The sequence below is a fragment of the Aspergillus uvarum genome (assembly GCF_003184745.1).
Source record: "Aspergillus uvarum CBS 121591 unplaced genomic scaffold BO82scaffold_51, whole genome shotgun sequence".
In the NCBI taxonomy this organism is placed as follows: Eukaryota; Fungi; Ascomycota; class Eurotiomycetes; order Eurotiales; family Aspergillaceae; genus Aspergillus; species Aspergillus uvarum.
This window is the reverse complement of record NW_020291348.1, coordinates 91,643-111,163: the sequence shown is the minus strand read 5'-3', so window position 1 is coordinate 111,163 and position 19,521 is coordinate 91,643. Positions and strand designations below refer to the sequence as shown.

The 19,521-nt window shown below is 53.9% G+C and overlaps 8 protein-coding genes and 1 non-coding gene across 9 annotated transcripts; 6 read left to right on the top strand and 3 right to left on the bottom strand.

Moving 5' to 3' along the window:
- The first annotated feature begins 64 nt into the window (after positions 1 to 64).
- On the top strand, positions 65 to 592 carry BO82DRAFT_147897 (uncharacterized protein). The gene has a single exon (XM_025630141.1). It carries the CDS (start codon positions 192 to 194, stop codon positions 540 to 542), a length of 351 nt encoding a protein of 116 aa, XP_025489117.1. The 5' UTR covers positions 65 to 191; the 3' UTR covers positions 543 to 592.
- Positions 593 to 668: 76 nt separating this feature from the next.
- On the bottom strand, positions 669 to 3,077 carry BO82DRAFT_251246 (uncharacterized protein; the record flags this gene model as incomplete). The annotated part of the gene is made up of 1 exon (XM_025630882.1): positions 669 to 3,077. A coding segment is annotated over one exon (2,409 nt), but the record flags the coding sequence as incomplete, so codon positions are not given.
- A 772-nt stretch (positions 3,078 to 3,849) lies between these two features.
- On the top strand, positions 3,850 to 8,143 carry BO82DRAFT_356907 (uncharacterized protein). The gene is made up of 2 exons (XM_025635863.1): positions 3,850 to 4,369; positions 4,473 to 8,143. Exons 1-2 carry the CDS (start codon positions 4,070 to 4,072, stop codon positions 7,785 to 7,787), a joined length of 3,615 nt encoding a protein of 1,204 aa, XP_025489115.1. The 5' UTR covers positions 3,850 to 4,069; the 3' UTR covers positions 7,788 to 8,143.
- A 537-nt stretch (positions 8,144 to 8,680) lies between these two features.
- On the top strand, positions 8,681 to 10,139 carry BO82DRAFT_394269 (uncharacterized protein; the record flags this gene model as incomplete). The annotated part of the gene is made up of 2 exons (XM_025638727.1): positions 8,681 to 9,082; positions 9,156 to 10,139. The coding sequence occupies 2 exons, from the start codon at positions 8,681 to 8,683 to the stop codon at positions 10,137 to 10,139; spliced, it is 1,386 nt and encodes a 461-aa protein (XP_025489114.1).
- A 568-nt stretch (positions 10,140 to 10,707) lies between these two features.
- Positions 10,708 to 10,779, top strand: BO82DRAFT_t240. The gene has a single exon. It is a non-coding gene; the product is annotated as a tRNA-Arg (tRNA).
- A 638-nt stretch (positions 10,780 to 11,417) lies between these two features.
- BO82DRAFT_356906 (uncharacterized protein) lies at positions 11,418 to 12,983 on the top strand. The gene is made up of 2 exons (XM_025635862.1): positions 11,418 to 12,386; positions 12,473 to 12,983. Exons 1-2 carry the CDS (start codon positions 11,717 to 11,719, stop codon positions 12,898 to 12,900), a joined length of 1,098 nt encoding a protein of 365 aa, XP_025489113.1. The 5' UTR covers positions 11,418 to 11,716; the 3' UTR covers positions 12,901 to 12,983.
- On the bottom strand, positions 12,954 to 14,193 carry BO82DRAFT_341535 (SDR family NAD(P)-dependent oxidoreductase). The gene is made up of 4 exons (XM_025633554.1): positions 13,974 to 14,193; positions 13,633 to 13,898; positions 13,123 to 13,540; positions 12,954 to 13,048 (listed from the first exon to the last, which is right to left on the bottom strand). The coding sequence occupies exons 1-4, from the start codon at positions 14,040 to 14,042 to the stop codon at positions 12,998 to 13,000; spliced, it is 804 nt and encodes a 267-aa protein (XP_025489112.1). The 5' UTR covers positions 14,043 to 14,193; the 3' UTR covers positions 12,954 to 12,997.
- A 216-nt stretch (positions 14,194 to 14,409) lies between these two features.
- Positions 14,410 to 16,034, bottom strand: BO82DRAFT_385509 (L-rhamnonate dehydratase; the record flags this gene model as incomplete). Its single annotated transcript, XM_025638185.1, has 3 exons — positions 14,410 to 15,581; positions 15,655 to 15,877; positions 15,945 to 16,034. The coding sequence occupies 3 exons, from the start codon at positions 16,032 to 16,034 to the stop codon at positions 14,614 to 14,616; spliced, it is 1,281 nt and encodes a 426-aa protein (XP_025489111.1). The 3' UTR covers positions 14,410 to 14,613.
- Positions 16,035 to 16,673: 639 nt separating this feature from the next.
- On the top strand, positions 16,674 to 19,519 carry BO82DRAFT_376819 (putative C6 transcription factor; the record flags this gene model as incomplete). The annotated part of the gene is made up of 5 exons (XM_025637545.1): positions 16,674 to 16,876; positions 17,023 to 17,057; positions 17,114 to 17,230; positions 17,302 to 18,673; positions 18,739 to 19,519. The coding sequence occupies 5 exons, from the start codon at positions 16,674 to 16,676 to the stop codon at positions 19,517 to 19,519; spliced, it is 2,508 nt and encodes an 835-aa protein (XP_025489110.1).
- Positions 19,520 to 19,521: the final 2 nt, after the last annotated feature.

Sequence of the window (19,521 nt, the reverse complement as noted above, 5' to 3'; positions counted from 1 at the left end):
GAGATACTACTTACCTCTGACATATCTTGTCATACGGAGCGATTTATGTATGTGTATGTAAAGTTTCGTGCTGGCTTTTCCTTTTCAGCCCCATCCTCACACCCATCGGCCTGTGACGATCTGGATAGACTAGTTCTTTCTCCCCTGGGTTGTTGTTATACGGCTTTCCAAAGATAAACACTGTATTTTATATGATTGGGTTCCACTTGTGTGTTTGGCTTGATTTTTTTTTCCTTGTGTGTGCATATAATGGAATTTTTGTTTTGACCAAAAAGCATGCTCGCCTCTGCGTGGTGTTTGTTGATTCATACTTGTGTACGGAGTACTTCGTGCCTATTCAAGTTTTCATACTTACACCAGATGAGAAGGAACAGATAACGACACAACCTATAACAGACCAAATACAGCATGATGGGCAACAGCGCGGTAGCAAGCCACAGGCAGGGTGCGGCACCGGGGAGTCAAAACACGCTGAGATAGATACACGAGGAGACCACTTTATACCTTATGGTGGTCATAACTTGAGCATGGCCTGCTATTAAAGGCTCTTGGCCGATATGCTCGACTCGCGCTCACTGAGCAGCGCCCTGGACAGTCCCACCCTGCGCTCCTTGGGCCCCAGAAGTCTTAATCTGCGCTCGTCATTCCTCTGTAGGAGGATGGGGGTTGGGTGACTCAGGACCATGATGTACGCCATGTGTTGGCCCAGGACAGCTACATGGCTTACCCAGCACACGCTGTAGAACACCGTCTCTCTCGTCTTTATCTTGATTGGAGATATACGAAATGCGGATCTCCTCCCCGGTCTTGATCGGCTTCGTTGCCCATACGAGCAATCGATTGGGGATCTCCGTGTCGTATCCCCATTGCGCATTGCCATTGTCCTTACACCCATGATCGAAGAAGCCAAATCCCGGAAACAGGTACAAAAATCGACAGGTGGGGTCATATGTCTCGTACTTCTCATCGGGCCAATCCTTTTGTTGACTAGGTTGAGGGAAAGCCCAGGACTTCTTTATTTTGTCGGCTCGGTTAATCTTGACGCGCAGGCCCTGATCCCAAGGTACGGCGTTCACCAGGAGTTTTTGTAGCACCAGCTGGATCACCCAGGTATCGAAACTGAGGTCCCGGAATATGTCGACGCCTAGGGTCATCAGGATGTCAATGGGGACCTGGATGTTGGCGGCGAATGTAACGGGGAAGCTCTGGTTGCCCCAGTCCGCGCGGCCTTCGAGGGCGAGGAGCTCGTCGATCTCGTGGGCGTGAAGAGTCGGGTTGGTCTTCCGTCTGAGAAGGGTTATATCGAAGACTTCCCGGAGCAGGAGGCTTAACACGGTGCCATGCATCTCGTTGGAATGCGAGAGCCACTTTGTTTTATCTTTGAAGCTGTAGATGACAGGTCGCATGGCATCGTGGAGCCATTCCCAATCCTTCCCACATGCACTGAAGTGGTATCGTCTCCGGGCGTTCTCGGCGCAGGTTTCGTCGCCGTCTTCGCCTCGAGCAGGGCAGAATATAATAAGTGGGTCACTGTCGATACAGACGCATGCTTCTCTGGTGGTTTTGTTCCTCGCATTGGCCCTTCTCTCCCGGCTGAGCTCATCTCTCTGTCTACGCCGCTCTTGGCGAGTGATCACTCTTCGGCAGTTATCACAGTCGAGTTTTCTTTCAGGGATGTGGTCTTCGGGAAGTGGCGGTCTTTTGGTGGCCAGGTGACCCCGGGCTGAAGGCATTTCGACCCAGATGAGTTCATCTTTGGCGATGTCTTCGGTCGCCAACATCATATACCTTTGCTCTCTTTCCATCGCGATCTTGCACTTCTTCCAGGGGAGACTGGCATTCTTGGTGACGAAGAACTCGTTGGCCTTTTTCGCGAAGCCTTCCCCTTCACCAGTCTTGGGCAATCTTACTATATCATCTGCTTCATAGGGATAAGGTCTGTCTCCATAACTCCACCCACTACGTCGCTCGTGGTACAGGTAGTTGCGGCCCCAGTCGTCGTCCAGCTTCCAGTTGCATGTCGGAGATTTCTTGATCTTATCGTAAACCTTAGGGCGCCGTTTGAACGGTAGCGTGTCGCGGTCATTCATGATAACCCTGTCCAGAAGGTCCTGCTCGAAGTGCGAGTGATCATCCCACCCTTGACAAGCCATGAGACTGAGACAGATAATGTTCTGAAGTGCCTTTCGCATGGTTGGAATAAAATAGTTGATTCCATTGCTACGGCGCAGCCAGCAAATCTCGTCTTGCACTCCGCCGGACTCGATGTGCTGCTCGATGGCATGCCAGACCAGAGTGTATAGGCCGGGTTGGACGTTTCGTCTCATGGGATTGACTAACACCTCAAGTAGGATCTGGGCTCGATAAGCATCCCCAATGGCAAGGTCAAACATAGCATGTCGGTAGTGGCAATAAGCTCGACCCATCCAGTACATAGGGTTGTATGGGCTTCGGAGGATGGCGCAAGTGTACAGGTCAATTGTCCGTGCTGTTTCATCCTCTGAGATGTTGATCGCGAACAGGCGACTGACATTTGTTCTTTCCACTCCCCAGCGGGAGAGGTCGCTGCGCCGTAGGGCCCGATAGCACTTCGGCCCTTCTTTCTGGTATGTTTCAAGACGCTGGCGCAGTACAGCTACTGTACCCTTGTGATCGAGGCCTCTTTCAGCAAGAGCCTCTTTGAGTTGATCGGACTTCATGGACTGGGCTGACTTGGGTTCAAAGAATATCCACTGGATGTTGTCGCCATCGTCCCTGGACTTTTCATCCTTTGGGAAGATGTCATGGAAACTCCACGAGTGATTCGTCCACGCTGTCCCCTGATCATTGGGGCTAATCGGCGCGAGATGCTGTCGCATCAGGTCATTGTAAATGGTACGTGCTAGGGCATGCATAGGGTCCGCCGCCCTCTCCTCGTCATCGCCTGGGTGCAAAAACGGCGTTTCCCCTGCAGTATTGTGGTCTCCCTGAATCGCCGCATCTGCGCGCAACCAGAAGCGGTAGGCAATGCGGGCATCGTTCTGATTCACATGCTGCCCCCATTCCACCTCATTGTACAAACTGGGCCTCCGGGGCAGCGGCAGCGGCAGTATCACCTCATCCGGGGGGGGCTCCAGATGGTAATCAGGAGAGATTTCGGTCGACATGGTGCAATTGCTGGTTCTATCCCAGATACTGTGCTCGTGAGAAAGGATGAGACTCTTTGAGAAATGTTACTCGAACGGCAATATAAGCTAGATTTCGGGTGGATAGAAGAGAACTACGCGTTTGCGCCAACGCTTGTTGGGCGTGTTGACCTTTTTAGACATGGTAGTACTGCAGGACCACGACTCGCGCGACTTCGAGCGACAAAGAAGGCAAAGGGCATAAAGGAAGACAGAGAATGTAAACCGTGGGGAGTAAGCTCGTTAAGGCTCACTAGCCAATAAGGATTTGGAAGTGCTCCATGCTTGAGAAGATGTCCCCTCCAAGACAGGATCGCGCGCATAAACAAAGGACGGAAAGGAACCTTGGAACGTCTGCCTCTGCCCGTTCTCCTATTTCAGGTGGTCCTCATACCCATCAGCCTGAGCTGTCTGTCATGTAAGAATGAAGAGATTTAGAGTGGTGTGCTATTCATCTGCATTATCCGGGGGCTTGAGAAGGAGAAAAGTAGCAGAAGAGGATGGTGGTGGTTGGAGAATAAGTTATATAGTGTAAGTCGGCACGGTAATGTCGGTATTGAGTGTTCGGCACCGCCTCGCTCGGCTCTCCTTCCGACTCTTCTTCTCCTCCTCCCCCATACATACGCCGGGGGGTTGGATAAATAATACCAAGACCGCAAATAAATTAGGTCACCAGGGAAAGGGGGTACAGTACAGTTCAACTTGCTTCCTGTTAGGTTGATCTTGTGCCATCTGAAGTCAGCAGGACAATCATCCATCCATATTTCTTCCTCGTGCTTCTCTTAAACCAGCCACTTATCTCTTCTTCCCGCTCTGCCTCCGTTTTCGCCTCGCTATTCTCGACGCAGACAATCTACTTCGCGCAAGGCTCATTTTGCTAGTGAAAACAGAAGACTAAGAAGGAGATGTACGGCTCTAATACAGGGCCTACACAACCAGAATGGCGTCTCACGTCGACCACTACTTCTCCAAGTCCTGCGACGCCGCACCCTCCCCCGCAGCCGTCATGGCAGGCAAACCCCCCTCTCCCAGCTCGCCCAACGTCTAATCAGGGTAATTCACGACCGAATGCCAGTTCTCCCCTGGTGAATAACGCGGGCGCAAACGTCTCTCCAACTTCCAATATGGCAGGAATGGACACGACTTCATGGGGCGTGAAATACAACAGGCAGCAGTTTCAGGCCCCGAGCCCCCCACCACTCCCGGTAAGTGTACTAATCAATGTACAGTACACTGTATACGAATACGCATACACCTGGCAGTACTACCAGAATTTGAGAGCTTGCGCAACTGACAAATTTCCCCCAGCCGCGACCTCCAAGCACAACACAGCCCCATTCCATCCAGACGAATTCTCCCGCCGGTGGCTCGTTGGATGTTAGAAGGCCTTCGTCGACAACTCCATTGCAGGCAGCTCAAGAGGCATCGAATCCATATCCGCAATGGACAACGAGCGCTCCGCCAGTGGCATCCCATCAACAGACTCAGTCCGTACCAACACAGGCCACGCCGCCACCTCCTATTCCTTCCGGTTACCAGGACTTCGCTTCTCATTCCGGCGGCCAAACGCAGAATCATTTACGACCTCCACCATATTCTAGCGCCGCCTTCAGCCGACCTCATGATTCTCCCGTACAGCAGCCCAGCCCAACAGCATCAATTCAAGCCAACCCCGTAGGGCTTGCAGCGCCTGGTTCAGGACTGCCTCCACTTATAAGTCCACAGCAACCCCATCCGTCACATGTCATTGGACATTCAGAACCCCAGTCTTCGTGGGCTCATGAGACAACCACTGGCATAGCCCCTGAATTGCTACCTGTCGCCGCGCCTCCGGTACCACCCAAAACTAATCCCACTTCGATCCCTCCTAGCGCCTCCGCTCTTGGCCCTGGTACACCTTCTGCCTGGGAGCATTTATCGCCGACCCCAGGGAACCTTGACGATGTTGCGGCTTTAGCTCCCAAGCGTGAACACACAAGCCCAGTGGGCGCGGGGCTCCCCTCTCACTTACCTGCGGCATCAAATTCAGCACCTCATAACTTCCCTAGTAGTTCTAGGCCACCTCCAACGGACTTGCACACAGGGTATACCAACACGCAGCTGGAGATTCATGATTCTCCCGTGAGTGTTGATACAGCACAGGAAGATTACGAATCACCCCTCCCGCTTGAATTGAATGCTAGAGTGAATAGTATTGAGTCTATTGACAGCTCCGTCTCTACCTCAGAAACCGTGGAGAGTATTGATGGTGTCATTGAAGCATGGACTCGCCCTCTTACAACAAACTCACAAGCTGATGATGCAGAATCAGAACATGCAGTGCAAAGTGAGAGCAAGACAAGCTTGAAAGGGACCGAAAGTCAGGCCGGTGAAGTCGAAGGAACACGTCGGACAGCGCTTGCGTCATTGAAACGGCCTGATCCTTTTGACGATCTTGATACCTGGTCTAAATCTTCCTTGGAACGATATGTGGCAATGCTACGGAAGGAGGCTACGGCAGATACCGATTCAGATAGATTTGAGATCTTTACAAGTTTCATGGCCAAGGAGACGAAGCTACGTGAAGTCTTGTATAGCATTGATCCTCACTCACAGAGTGCCAACCAGACAACGACAGGCACTTCTCCTTCAGCATCGGTGACACCAACTGCTCTTGCAAGCAGCAGCGAGATCGATCTTGCGTCCCCTCCTGTGGAATCTGGATTGTGTCCAGTGGAAACCGAGGACTTCGCTGTACCCACTAGTACCGCGGACGAATCTGGAGATGGCAGCTACAGTCCGGGTGGCCGGCCAATCCTTAGGCTTCACACACCCGATCCCGCAAATATGAAAAGCACCCCATCACCTGCTGTTGCCCCTTCCTTTGGTGCACAGCTATCATCCCAGGGACCTGCCTCAGTACCGCCTACGATGATCGATCATGCGGCACATAAGCAGGACCTCTCCCCTTTGGCTACTAATCCCCCACAACCGATTTATACGCCGTTCCGTTACACGGAGGGCCCTCAGAGGGGCTCAGATGCCCTCGTATTTGATCGTCCAGCATATCAAGCCTACTCTGCCTTGCGTCAAGCATCTGCTGAAAGCGGGCGGGTGATGTCCAACGGCTTGCTTCCTGCATCAGAAGACCTCTCATTCCCTGCAGAGGCACCAAATCATGCAGGGCAGGACGAAACGTTCATCGGTCTTATCAGAGAGAAAAGCATTGCGTACCGAAAAACAGCCTTCCAGAAGTCGTCGACTCTCCCACCACTACCCGCCTCCCTAAGACAAGGCAGACTTCCTGACCCCTGGGACGAACTACGCTCAATCGTGTCATCGTCACTGAGCAAAGAGTCTGTGAGCAGTACTGAGAATTCTACGAAAAAGGAGCCGAGGGGAATGACCAATGACTTCACTTACATTCACCAGGCGATAAATACCTGGGCTGCTTCGAATAAGTCTCGTAGAGACGCACTGGAGAAGGAGCGTGTCCAACGTCAGGAAGAGTCCGAAAGACACATTGATGCCCTTTTCAACGGAAAGGAGATAGGTTATGCTGATATCAATGTCCTCGAGGAGGAATTCCGTCAGAAGGAGGCTCGCTGCCAGCTGGAGGAGGAGAGGCAAGAACTGAACGACTTTATTGCACGCGTTTTTGATCCGCTGGACAAACGGTTGAATGAGGAGGTCCTGGTATTACAAACCGACTATGAAGCCGCTCTCGCCCAGCTTGACGACGGTGACAATACGGTCACAAAAACGGTCAAGGACCATAGTCATGTGTCTGAGGCAATGAAGATTGTCAATGAGATCTACCGTGACCTAGAAGCTCGCTATCAAAAGCGCCTCGAAATTGCTTTGGACCGCGAACGTCGACGAAAGAAAGCTGAGAGGCGGCCCCTCGTTTATATGGGCGACTCAACTGCCCTCAAACGGCTGGATCAAGAATTCGATCAGATGGAGAAGCGCAATAAGCTGGAGGCTGCTCGAGAACGGGATGCTAGAGCAAATCGATTGATGGACTCTTTCGATGATGTTATCATGCAGGGTCTCGGAGAAAACCAGAGAGTACTCGATGACATCACTGCAAAGGTATCACGAATCGACGCGGCAAGCCTTCGTTCTTCTCTTCTCTCAGAGAGTGAAATTGTGCAATTGTTCAAATCAGTCAACCAGTTTATTGACTGCTTGCGCGAGGACTCCGAGTCCATACTCGAAAATTTCGGTATCGCTGATGCATCTCTCAATGACGCCGATTATAGTGTATCGGTTGCTGAGGCTCGATGCTCAGACGCCGAGGCTGATGTTTTTCGTCAACTCGAGGCCGAGAAGAAGAAAGAAGATAATAAGATCCAGGATGATCTAAAATGCAAGCTAGAGAGTGTGAGGGAAGGGCCAGCTCGGGTGGCCGCTAGCATCAAGGATCTTCTCCGTTCCCTCGGCCACGATACTGTCTCCGACCAATCGCCTACTCTATTGCAGGAGCCTGTGCAGCCGCCCAACAATGCTCGCTCCCCGAGTCCCGGCTCCGCCACCAAGCCTGCCTCGAGCCAGCCTGTGGAAGATACAGAGCATCAAGAGCGACTTCGCAAGGCATTGGAGAATGCGAAGAAGAGAAACGCCGCAAGGAAAGTCACATGAGCATGAGCAGAAGAAGCTTGATGTTCGTAGAATCAGCTTTACCTCAGTACATATATTATCCGTGTTTTCAATATGTAATTAGAAGTCCGTGGAGCCTTGCGCTCTTTCTTGTTATATCTTCCCTTCATTCTATTGGGGCGGTGGGGATACACTAGTGTGGAGGTTGCAAGCTGCGGCTGTAGGCACTGTATATTTCGAGATGCGCCGCACGTCGTTTAGTATCGATTATCGATGTCGAGTGGCTGCGCTGGGCCCAGCGGCACAGCGCACAGCGCAGCGCCGGCACGACAACCACAATGCTTGAGTGTTTTGTTCGCTTACCGACCCATACCTTACATCCACCTCTCAGCCTACCGAGCCTGGAACAGCAGATAGTACGTCGACCGCAAACCCTGAGGCGCAGTCCTTGACAGGATGTTTTGCTACCAGTGGTGAATCTACACCAGCCCATCTTGAGATTTGGTCCGCAATACGAGGCTCGGAGCGACCCAAGGCTTTTCGCAACCGGTCGGTGTGGGGAAGCACTCGGAGTGCCATATTGGTATTTTAGAGCTCAGCTGGCTGGCAATATTGACCAGAAGTGTGGAAAAGACCCCCCGGCAGCGAGGTTCTGCTGTGTCGCATGGATTTCCACTCACCAGTACCAAGATCTGTCTTCTTCTGCGGCGCCGATTTCTACTGTGTGTCCGGTTGATTGCCACTGTGCCATGGGTGAATGTACAGGACCGAGTACGACTGGCAGCGAAGAGTACCCGCTTTCATCCTTGGTTCGGAGCAAACTCTATATAATGTCAGTTTCGCCAATGCAGCATGGAACAGATTATCTACTGTATTGTCCCCACTACACACATCTGATTGAAGTCTGGCTTTTGCCGAAGCACGACCAAGTATTCATGTCTACTCCTACTCGCCAACTTCGAAGACTGTCGATTACCGGTGACATGCCAGCAGTCCGCCTCGGAAAAGAGATCGTCAGAAATCAGGCCGAGGACAGCGATGGTTCGGATGGTGGAAGCGATTCCAGCGCTGACGACAGGGCAACTCCGACGGCACACCCGGTTGTACACGGCGCGTCAGGCCTTTCTTACGACCTCTCCAGGCTGTATTTTGGTTCCAAGGCCAGAGCTCTGGTGGGATTAACGAGTCATTTCGACGTGATCCGCTGCCGTGAGACGCAAACAGGATACGGGTTCCAGTTGTCAGAGCGGCCTCACGTTCATCTCGGAGCAGAGTCTTTCACTTGCACTTGTTCGACTTACTCGAGTCAACCCAGTGTACCCTGCCAACATATCTATGTGAGCATGACTAGAGACTCTAGTCCACTTGTCGGGGAGCTCTCTTCTACTTTTCTCTGATACTAACCGTCAGAAGTGGCTTCACGACCAGCTTCATGGCCGCCTCTTCTCCCGACATCCTACCCCCGACATTCCTCTATCCAACCATGACCGCCTACCGAACCTGGGACGCATTCGACAACTGCTCGATAGCAAGATACCTACCATTGCGCACGAATTTGACTGGCCGTATCCGCCCTTCGAAGCCCACGGGGGGATGAATCGCCAGGAGATGGTCAAGGATATCATGTCCGCCTTCGATAGCGCCATCCTGCCCGAGGACTTCCGTCCGGACCTTGCTGATGATGAGCCGGGGCAGTCCCGCACGCCCGAGCAGTGCGTGGTGCAGGGAGACTTCGCGGCGACCTTGTTCCGGCTGGCTGTCCACGACGACGCAGTCTACGCCAGTCTGCGCAAGGCGATGCCCATCGGGGCGTGCACGGCGATATACTTTGACAAGGTCCAGCAGAGACTGCGGGGCTTACTCGCCGGCTTCGATCGATACTGCCAAACCGGGCAGCTTCCGACGGGAGTCCGGGTTTTGACTGCCAGCACTGTGCTGGAGGAGATCCACGGTCATGTCCATCGGATCCGGAGGAGCATCGTTGCGCGGGCACCCCACGGCGCTGATGGGGCTGCGAAAGCGCTCGTGACGTTACTGGAAGATATCTGCGGCCGTAACCACGATCCCTTGGAGGGCAATACCTGGGGTCGAGAGACGTTTGACGGCGAGGATGAGGACCAGCGCAATCTCTATCACCAGCTCGTTGGCCGGACCACCGAGACTGGAGATTTCTTTGTCCTTGATGTTCTCGAGCAGCTTCCCCTTCAGAACCTTCGTCAGTTCGAGGACAAGCTGAAGGGGATCCTGCGCAAGGTGGAGGTAGACCGCGCGCCCAAGGCCTATATCATCCGGCTGGACGCGCTGATCCGTGCTCTGGCATCGACTGACGCAGGTGCTGGTCAGAAAAGGCCGTCTTCGGCTACGACTACCGGCAATAGCAAGCGAGCTCGATGAATTTCGGGCGCTGCATTGCCTCTTTCAGGGATCTCTCCCTTTTTTTCTTTTTTTCCCCCAAAAGGGTAGATAGCGTTGCACGAGGTGGTTTCTTTCGTTTATACCCTTGCCGCTGGTGACTTTCTATGTTCTTCTGTGCTCAACATGTCATATTTTCATTGATCTCAATCTGAGCCTGTCAACCTTTTCACTTTATGCTGTATTCCCTGCAACATCGATCATTCTCGTTCATCAGCCGCATCTGCTTCGTATACTAGAGTACTACTGATGTCATAGCAGCGGACTGCCCAAAGTCCGTATACTTTGCGCGCCCGGTGACACAACAGTCATGCACGAGCCATGGTTCCACGCGGGCTTCGAGAAGCACTACTGGGACGATGGTTGCCCTCGTTCCGCTGGCCCGGGAACTGTACAATGGAAGTGTGCCGTGGGTTGCGGTCAGCTATGCACCCATGCAGATTTACGAGATCAACTCATGCCGATTAACCATAATCGAAACCATTCGGGTCTAGGCCAGCCACTATCTTAGTGATACGGTTGTAACTATGCAGCAGTTTTTCAACAGCATGGCCTGCTGGCCCAATGGTAAGGCGCTTGACTACGAATCAAGAGATTGCAGGTTCGAGCCCTGCGTAGGTCATTGTTTTTTGCTTTTTATACTTCCCGTCTGAGATTCTCTCATCGGATTTTTTGTGTATGTATATGGATGGCTTCGAAGGAAGCGGTTGACTGTTTTTGTGGACTTTCTCCTGCTGGTCTCGGATGTTATGTATTCTGGATTTGTCTTGGTTCTCCCATGAGTTTGATCAGGCTTTTTTCCATGTGAGTATTGTCCTCTCAATCGCTTAATTATATATCTGGCCTCGACCGCTCGACACCCAATCCGATCTGATCCTAAGTCGCGAGATTGACGGTTGAGATGGATGTCGCCGTGCCATGGGAGATCGGAGGTTGGTTACTGCATACTAGAGCACATGGCTGCATTGCACCGAGGGTTCGATGGGGGATTAACCATGCTGTCAACAATGCGGGCGACACGAGTTCACCTAAGCGTCGTTCTATAACGGCCATCAGCCAGCGTCCTATCCCACGGACAATTCGGCGCACAATCCTCTGCGGAGGAGAAACCGGGAGACGAGCCAGCTATCTGTTGAGAGTGGATTCGTGGAGAGTCCGAGGGGCAGTCGACTCGGCGTAATGGCTACCGATCGCGAAGTAAACAAGTCAGGAGATCTCGAGCTCCCTCATTGCCCCTCTCCCCCCTCTCCCATCCCCGCACGCGACGTAATCCCGAGGGAATAATCCTCCCAAATTTCAATTGTACTGCACTATACAGCGCATGTTTCGCAAAGCTTTTGGACTCCTCTCGATTCGAACAATCCCCTCGTCAGCTTTGCGCCTCCCGCCTTACCTCAGGGCTAGCTAGCCAGCACCGCCGTAGATCCTTATCGTTCCTTAATTACCCCGCAATTTTCGACAACCAAGGCTAGCACAACACCTCCCAGAAGACGAGGTCCTCTTCGATTCCAGGAGCCGAGGAAAAAGGAAGAAAGCAGTCACCAACTCAAGCAACCAACATGTCCAAACCAATCCCCATCGTGGACTCCCACATCCACCTATTCCCCGAATCCCACCTGCCGACCTTGGCCTGGCATGGCCCCCAGAGCCCCCTGGGCGCGCAGCACTCGGTCGACGAGTACCGCCAGGCGACGACTGCCGCGACCACAAGTAACCCGAGCGCCGCGGGCGCCGCGCCCTCCTATCTCCGGGGCTTCATCTTCCTCGAAACCGACCGCATCTCCTCGGTCGATCCCGAAAAGCTCGGCTGGTCCCATCCGCTGGACGAGGTGTCCCTCCTGACGCGGATTATCACGGGTGCCCCCGTGCCCGGGGAGGGCCATGCGGCGGCAGATCGCCATCTGTGTCTCGGGATGGTGCCGTGGGCGCCGGTGCCGGGGGGTGCGGCGGCCTTGGAGAGGTATATGGGGCTGGTACGGGCGCGGACCGGGGAGGATGTCTACCGCAAAGTCTGCGGGGTGCGGTATCTGGTCCAGGATAAGCCGGCGGGGGTGATGGGGCAGGCTGGGTTCGTGGAGGGGCTGCGTTGGCTTGGGCGACAGGGGCTGGCGTTCGATCTTGGGGTTGATGCGAGGCAGGGCGGCATGTGGCAGTTGAGGGAGGCGGCGGAGATGTTGAGGATGGTCTTTGACCGGGTGGAGGAGGGATCGCGGGTGAAGGTCGTAATTAGTGAGTGTTTTCCCTGCTCATCCGTTCCGTGTGTGTGTGAATCCCCTCGCGGGTAACAGGGATATCTGACTCGGTTATGTGGGCAGACCACCTGTGTAAACCGAATCTTCGGCTGCCGTATCATGGCCCGGCTTCTGTGGCCACTCATCCGGATTTCTTGGAGTGGTCGTCCTTGATCATGGCCATGGCCCAGTATCCCTCGACCTTTATGAAGCTTTCCGGCGGATTCTCGGAGCTGCTGCCGCTGGAGGAGGGCACGGAGCCGGATGTCAAGGCGCTGGTGGACAGGATCCAGCCATGGATGGATGTCGTGTTCGATGTCTTTGGGCCGCGGAGAGTCATGTTTGGGTCGGATTGGCCGGTGTGCAATGTCGGCGGCGGAGGAAATGCGGTTTCGTGGGGCCGGTGGAAGAGGGTCGTCGAAGAGATCTTGGACCGCAGAGGCTTGTCCCCCGCGGAAAGAGAAGGGGTCTGGGGCGGTGTTGCCGCCCAGGCTTACGGCGTGGAGATTTGAGTCTGTCGGTACTAAAGTTTACACTTAGGCTTATTCATAGCTATATATGCGTGATATGCAGGGTAGGGTGTCAGTCATAAATACACGATCTTAAGATCTACTGAAGATTCACAAACAATCCACCATCCACGAGCAGCTGTGCACCAGTCTGTTGTTACATTCCCCAGTTGTTAGTAATGGTGCTCGGCCATAGAAGATCACAGCTCTCAGGCAGACACTCACCACGTAGCCACTTAACTCCTCGCACGCCAGAAACACCGCGGGGCCCGCCAGATCCGGCGGCTGGCCTAGGCGTCCCAGCGGGATTCTGCCTTCCATGTACGTCCGCTTCGCGGGGTCGCTCATATCCTCGTCGTTCAGCTGCGTGCGGATGGTCCCCGGCAGCAGCGCATTGCAGCGGATGCCGTACTTGCCCAGCGCCACGGCCGTCGACTGCATGAGACTGAGCACGCCGGCCTTGGTCGGCGTGTAATGGGTCTGCTGCCCGCCGCCGACCAGCGCCGAGATGGAGCTGATGCCGATGATCGAGCCGCCGGGCGGCGACTGGGCGAGCGCCATCTGTCGCGCAGCCGCCTGCACGGCGTAGAAGGCACCGGAGAGGTTGGTGTTGAAGGTGTGGCCGAGCAAGGGAGGGTCGACCCTGTCGGAGATCAACGATTAGCATTGTTATCTCAGATCATCGATGGCAGACCTTCGGTCACAGCAGAAACAAGCAAGTGAGCATGAACGTACTCCAAGAATTCTTCAAACTTGCACACCCCCGCATTGCTCACAAACACATCCAGCCGTCCGAATGCCTCGACCGTCTTGGCGACAAACTCGCGCCCCGTCTCGGGCTGCGAGATATCCCCCGCCACGGCAAGAAATCTGCTCTCGTCGCCTCCGCTCACCGTGGACGCGTCCTTGCGCAGCGCCTCGAGGAGTGGCTCGTCGTTCGGGCCCCCGAGGTGGTTGACGGCTACCTTGGCGCCGTGTCGAAGATAATCGAGGGCAATGGCCTGGGCAGCAATTCAGTTGGTTGGGCTGGTTCGGGCTGGGAAGTCATCGCAGAAGCAGCGAAGAAAGTTACTCACTCTGCCAATACCCGTCAAACCGCCCGTGATGGCGGCTACTTTGCCGATGAGGAGCTGTGGAAGCGGCATGGTTTTGTGTTGTGATTTGAGAGTGTTGTTGGTCAATTCTCCCAGACCTCAATTTGGGGCGAATCTCCGGGGAATTGTCTAGATATATCTCTGACTTCGAAATTGGACCTCGCTGGAGGATTCGGCTTTTTTTTTCTTTTTTTCTTTTTTTGCCAAATGCTACAATCAATGCTAACCCCGCCGAAGCGATAAGATAGTGGGGAAGCTGGAAAGGGAGGGGGGCACGTGGAGTCGCGGCCTCGGGGGTTTCGCGGTGATGATACCCCGAGCGAACGTGTGTTTACCCCACACTTGCTCGTGTCGCTACTTTTAGCCGACTCGGCGCGGTGCACAATACACATACATCTCCACTGTCGGAACCATTGGTCGGTCAATGAGAATTTTCCGTCTATGAACATGGAGAAACATCATGGAACACACGAGTCAGAAAAGAAAATGAGCATCAGTCATACATGGGACATTTAAAAGAAAAAAAGAAAAACAATGACAATAAAATAGTAGGATCTATTGCGCGCTGCGCAATCCTGTTAACAGCTTTCCCTCACAAGACTCGCGTCGTAGATCATTCATTCTATGCAGTTCCGTTGGCCTCGGGCTGTTCTGCTACCGGAGCGGGCAAGCCCTTCTGGGGAGCCGGGGTGAGGATAGTGGCGGCGTTGATGAGGGGAGCAGCGGGGTTCAGCTCGAGGCCAAATCCGGGCTTGTCGAGGATCGACACATCCAGGTAGCCTTGAGTGGGGATGGGCTCGTTCAAGAACAGATTTCCGAATACCGGTTCAACCGTGCTGCCGTCGGGGGAGTTGGCCAGGTACTCTTGGAACGGTGTGTTGGGCTGGGAGACCACAAAGTGGTATGAGTATGGGCCGGAAGCGTGGGGGACCACGGGAATATCGTAGGCCGCGGCCATGGCCGAGACCTTCAATAGTTCGGTCAGACCGCCAACCCACATCACGTCCGGCTGCACAATATCCAGGTTGCGCCCCTCAATCAGCTTGCGGAACCCGTAGCGGGAGTACTCGTGCTCGCCGGTGGTGAACTTGACCGTGGGATGGGCTCTCTTCAGGAGCGCATGGCCATCGAAGTCATCCGGGGTGAGACACTCCTCCCACCAGTCAATGTTGATGCCCTCAGCTTCACAGCGCTTGACGAGCTCAATGGTGTAGGGGACATTCAGGGACATATAGCAGTCCACGCGCAGGGGAAAGTCGGGGCCGACCGAGTCGCGCTGCTTGCGCAGGTAGGCGACGTTCTTCAGCAGACCTTCGGTGCCCTCGTCGGGGCCGTGGGGGAGGGCGACTTTCGCGCCAATGAAGCCGGCAGCCTTGGCGGCGGCGGGTTGCGGCCCAGTGCAGTAGAAGTGCAGCCGTGAGCGCGTGGCTCCGCCAATGAGTTTGTAGACAGGCTCCTTGCGGATCTTGCCCACCAGATCCCAAAGGGCCAGATCGATCACGGAAATGACGGCCACAGGAAGACCTTTACGGCCGTAGAACATCGAAGCCCGATACATTCTCTCGAACAGGTCGTTGGTATCACGGGGGTCTATGAATGAGACCATGGGGATTAGTCATCGTCCATTCTATGAACTGGAGAGAAGACCTAAGTCGAGACTCACCGGCACCGATCAAGAAACGCTCGAAGTGTTGGTGGACCAACCAGCAAGCCGGGGGGCCACCGAAGCCCGTGGCGAAGCCCTTGGTTCCATCGGTGGCTTCCAGCTCGACGCAGAAAGAGCCGAGGACGTTGATACCCCAGGAGGTCCGCGAGCCACGGTATTCCGCCCATTTGGTCATCGGGGTCGAAATATCGCTGTCAATCAGCCAGTGACCACCCTTGACCTGAAGAGAGAAAGAAACGTTAGGCTGTTTCTCGCTACATGCGAATGCCGGTTCGGTTGTGACTTACATTGTGATAGTCACCTCCGGAGCCCACTCCGCTAGTGATGAAAGTGCGGACTTCCTTGATGCGGGGGAAAGTGGGCGTAGTGCTGCTCATGGTGACGATGATGTACAGGCAACAGAATGTAATTTCAGAACAAAAACCAAATGGGAAGAAATGAGAAGGAAGACAGCCATTCTTCCCCAGGGAAACCTCTCATATTTGAACACATGCGACCGGGATGGCATCGAGGGGAAATAATTCTCCATTGCCCCGGGCGGGCAGCGCGAGTTCGGGGTAATAGTGACCGAGGTCAACAGCTGCTTCTTCTTCTTCTTCTTCTTCTTCTTCTACAGCTCATCAGCTGACTGGCGGATCGGGCCTTGCCCCAACTTCTGAGTGTTTCTGCAACGGGTGCAACCTGGATAAAACGAGCGGTGGGAAATCGCGGGGGTGAAAGGTTATTCCCACTTTGGGTAAACCCACCTAAACCCCGTGGGCCTTAGCCCGCCCGCACCGCACGCACTCCCGCCTGCGTCTGCTCTTCGCCTTTCTGCCTGCCTCTTCCCTTTCATTTTCCCGGTCTCTTTCTTTTGTTGTTCAATTCGGTTCAATTCCTCCCCCGATCTTCACCTCAAACCCCCCTCCCCCTGTCATCATGAAGTTTTCCTGACTACTGATACCAATTGCCGTGGCGAAACCGACCTCCCCTCCTTCCTTGCAGATCCCGATTCGCCCAAGTACAGTACAGCGGCTATGCCGAATTCTGCTGCAGCACCAGCACCAACAGCTTCTCCTGCTGAGCGGACTCCACCACCATACCGACCTTCTGGCGAGCCAGAACGGTATCAAAGCGGAGATGAGTCTTGGTCCGCTGCTGACAGTGACAATGACCGGGTGGCCCAGAACGACTCGAGTGCTTCTCGAGCACTGAAGCGCAAGCGTCCCCTCACTGTCTCGTATGTCTCCTCTTCAACCCGGCCTAAACAAGCTTTGGATGAATGAACACTCTTCGGGCATCTTGCATCCGCATTTCGCCCTGTACCTTCCTTGGTGAAACAGTAGTGGCTGTCGTACCGATCTGGCTAACGTCCTTAACCACCAGATGTGAGCTTTGTAAGCAGAGGAAAGTCAAATGTGGTAGGTGAGCCGCGTGGTAGTGCAATGTTACATACATGGCTTGCTAACCTTGCTAGATCGAGCTCAACCCAGCTGTGGGTGGTGTGCACGCAATGGCCAGTTGTGCGAGTACAAGGAACGCAAGAAGCCCGGCCTTCGTGCGGGGTATGGCAAGGAGCTTGAACAGCGACTCGGTAGGCATATTATCTTCTTGCCAATCTCATACAAACTCTTGTAGCCGGCTCAACTGATGTCGGAGATACAGACCGCTTGGAGGAAGTTATCCAGACGCAGGCTCGTCTCATCGAGAAGCATATCATTGGGGGTCAATCACGTCTGGGCCAAGATGCTCTCCACCCTGCACCTTTCTCGTACAGTTCGCCTTCAGAGCCTTCTGCCGCTCATGGAACAAGTCCTCAAACTACCTTCCTCATCCAAGAGCCAGCCTCATTCCCGCACCCTAATCGTCAATCTGACGTCTCTATCACAAGTCCCTCGGACATGTCGGTGCGGAACACGCTGCCAAATCACCTTCCGAATGGCATCTCTTCTGCCCTAGCGTTGCCTCATCTTCCCAATAACTCGACCCAGAGTGATTATACAGGGAATGAATCTTCTTTGAAGGTCCCAGTGTCATTATACAACAGCCAGGAACAATCATTAGCTGACCCAGAACTCGATCTCCCCCCCTATGATTTACTATATGCACTAGTCGATCTCTACTTTGAACACATCAACACTTGGTGTCCCATACTTCATCGCCGGACTACGCTCGATACGTTCTTCGGACCCTCTCCGTTAGAAGAAGCTGATAGGGTCGTACTTTATGCCATTGTGGCAACCACGCTCCGCTTTTCGAATGATAGTCGACTCAACGCGCAGAATCGGAAGCGATATCATGACTCGTCCAAGCAGAAGGTGCTTTTCTACGGCCTGGAAAACTCTTCGGTCAAAGCGCTCCAAGCTCTGGTGATTTTAGCGCTGGACTTGGTAGGCTCTTCCAACGGCCCCCCGGGATGGAAGTTACTTGCTTTGGTCACGCGATCCGTAGTCCAACTGGGTCTAGCCGTGGAGTCCAAATCCTCGCTCATTGCCCCTCTATACCCTTCCATTTATACCCTGCGCGCAGTCACCCTTCCAGATCCTGACACCTGGATTGAGGATGAGAGCAGACGAAGGCTGTTTTGGATGGTTTACCTCCTTGACCGATACTCCACTATCGCCACTGCATTTGACTTTGCCTTGGACGACAAGGATATTGACCGCAAGCTTCCATGCAAGGATGAATACTTCCACAAGAATCAGCCGGTCGAGACTCGGTGGTTTCGGCGCACCAGCGATCGTGCTGAATATTCGACTCGCGCCGAGAATGTGGGAACATTCGGACTTTACGTGGAAATACTAGGGATACTATCCCGGATACACACCTTTTTGAAGAGACCCGTCGATATAGGTGCACTTTCCGATGTCGAGGAATGGCAAGTGATGTATCGCAAGCTCGATAGCGAACTCACGTCCTGGGAATTCAACCTTCCAGCCGAGTATGCTTATGAAAACTCGTCCCGCCTCTTCAGTGGACCCAAGCATAGCCGGAACCTTCACTGTGACTGGGTTCAACTACACGCCACATATCAAACGTAAGCTCTGTCTGTGGTGTAGATATCACACCCAGCCCTGCGGTACGATGGCTAACACTTTGTAGCGCTGTGATTCGACTCCACTCGTCGGCCGCTTACCCCACCACACGCTCTCCGATCTTTACCCCGTCATACAGTGCTAGCCAACGGTGCTTGCTGGCAGTCGACAACATCCTTTCTGTGACCCGCTATGTCGTGGAAAATAACATGCTAGACAAGATGGGGCCGCCTTTTGCGTTCACCCTCTGGGTTTCTGCTCGTCTGCTGCTTGTCCATGGATCCACCATCGCCCACATTGTTAGCCCCGACATCATCTTCTTTGTTGACACTCTTTCTCAAATGGGGAAATACTGGAAGGTGGCAGAGCGCTACAGCTCACTCCTACAGCGTGTACTCGACGAGTATGGCGAATACCAACAGTCCAGCACCAATGAGGGCGAGCGCGTCACGCCATCATCTGTCAAAATCCTAGCAGATATGCGCCGTTGTGCATTTGATCTCGACTTTCTTATTTCACGACAGCCGCGCTCCTCCCCAGCTGGCAGCCAGCCACCAGCCCCTGCGGCCGCGTCAGCACGCAATCTAGCTCCTAATGAACTGGAGTACCTTGATGTATTCGGCTTCTTCAATGTCCCGCGGGTGCCAGCCGGTAGAGGCCCTGAGATTCTCAATTTAGACATGGGGGATGCAGTCAACGAGCAGATGTCGATCAATGGCATTACAGGGGCCGGCAATGCGACTGACCCTGTCGTTGATAGCACCAACACAAACACGAACGAGTTTAATATTACCAACTATCTGATACCAACACCAGAGACTGACTGGTTGTTTCGTCCGAGCGGATGAAA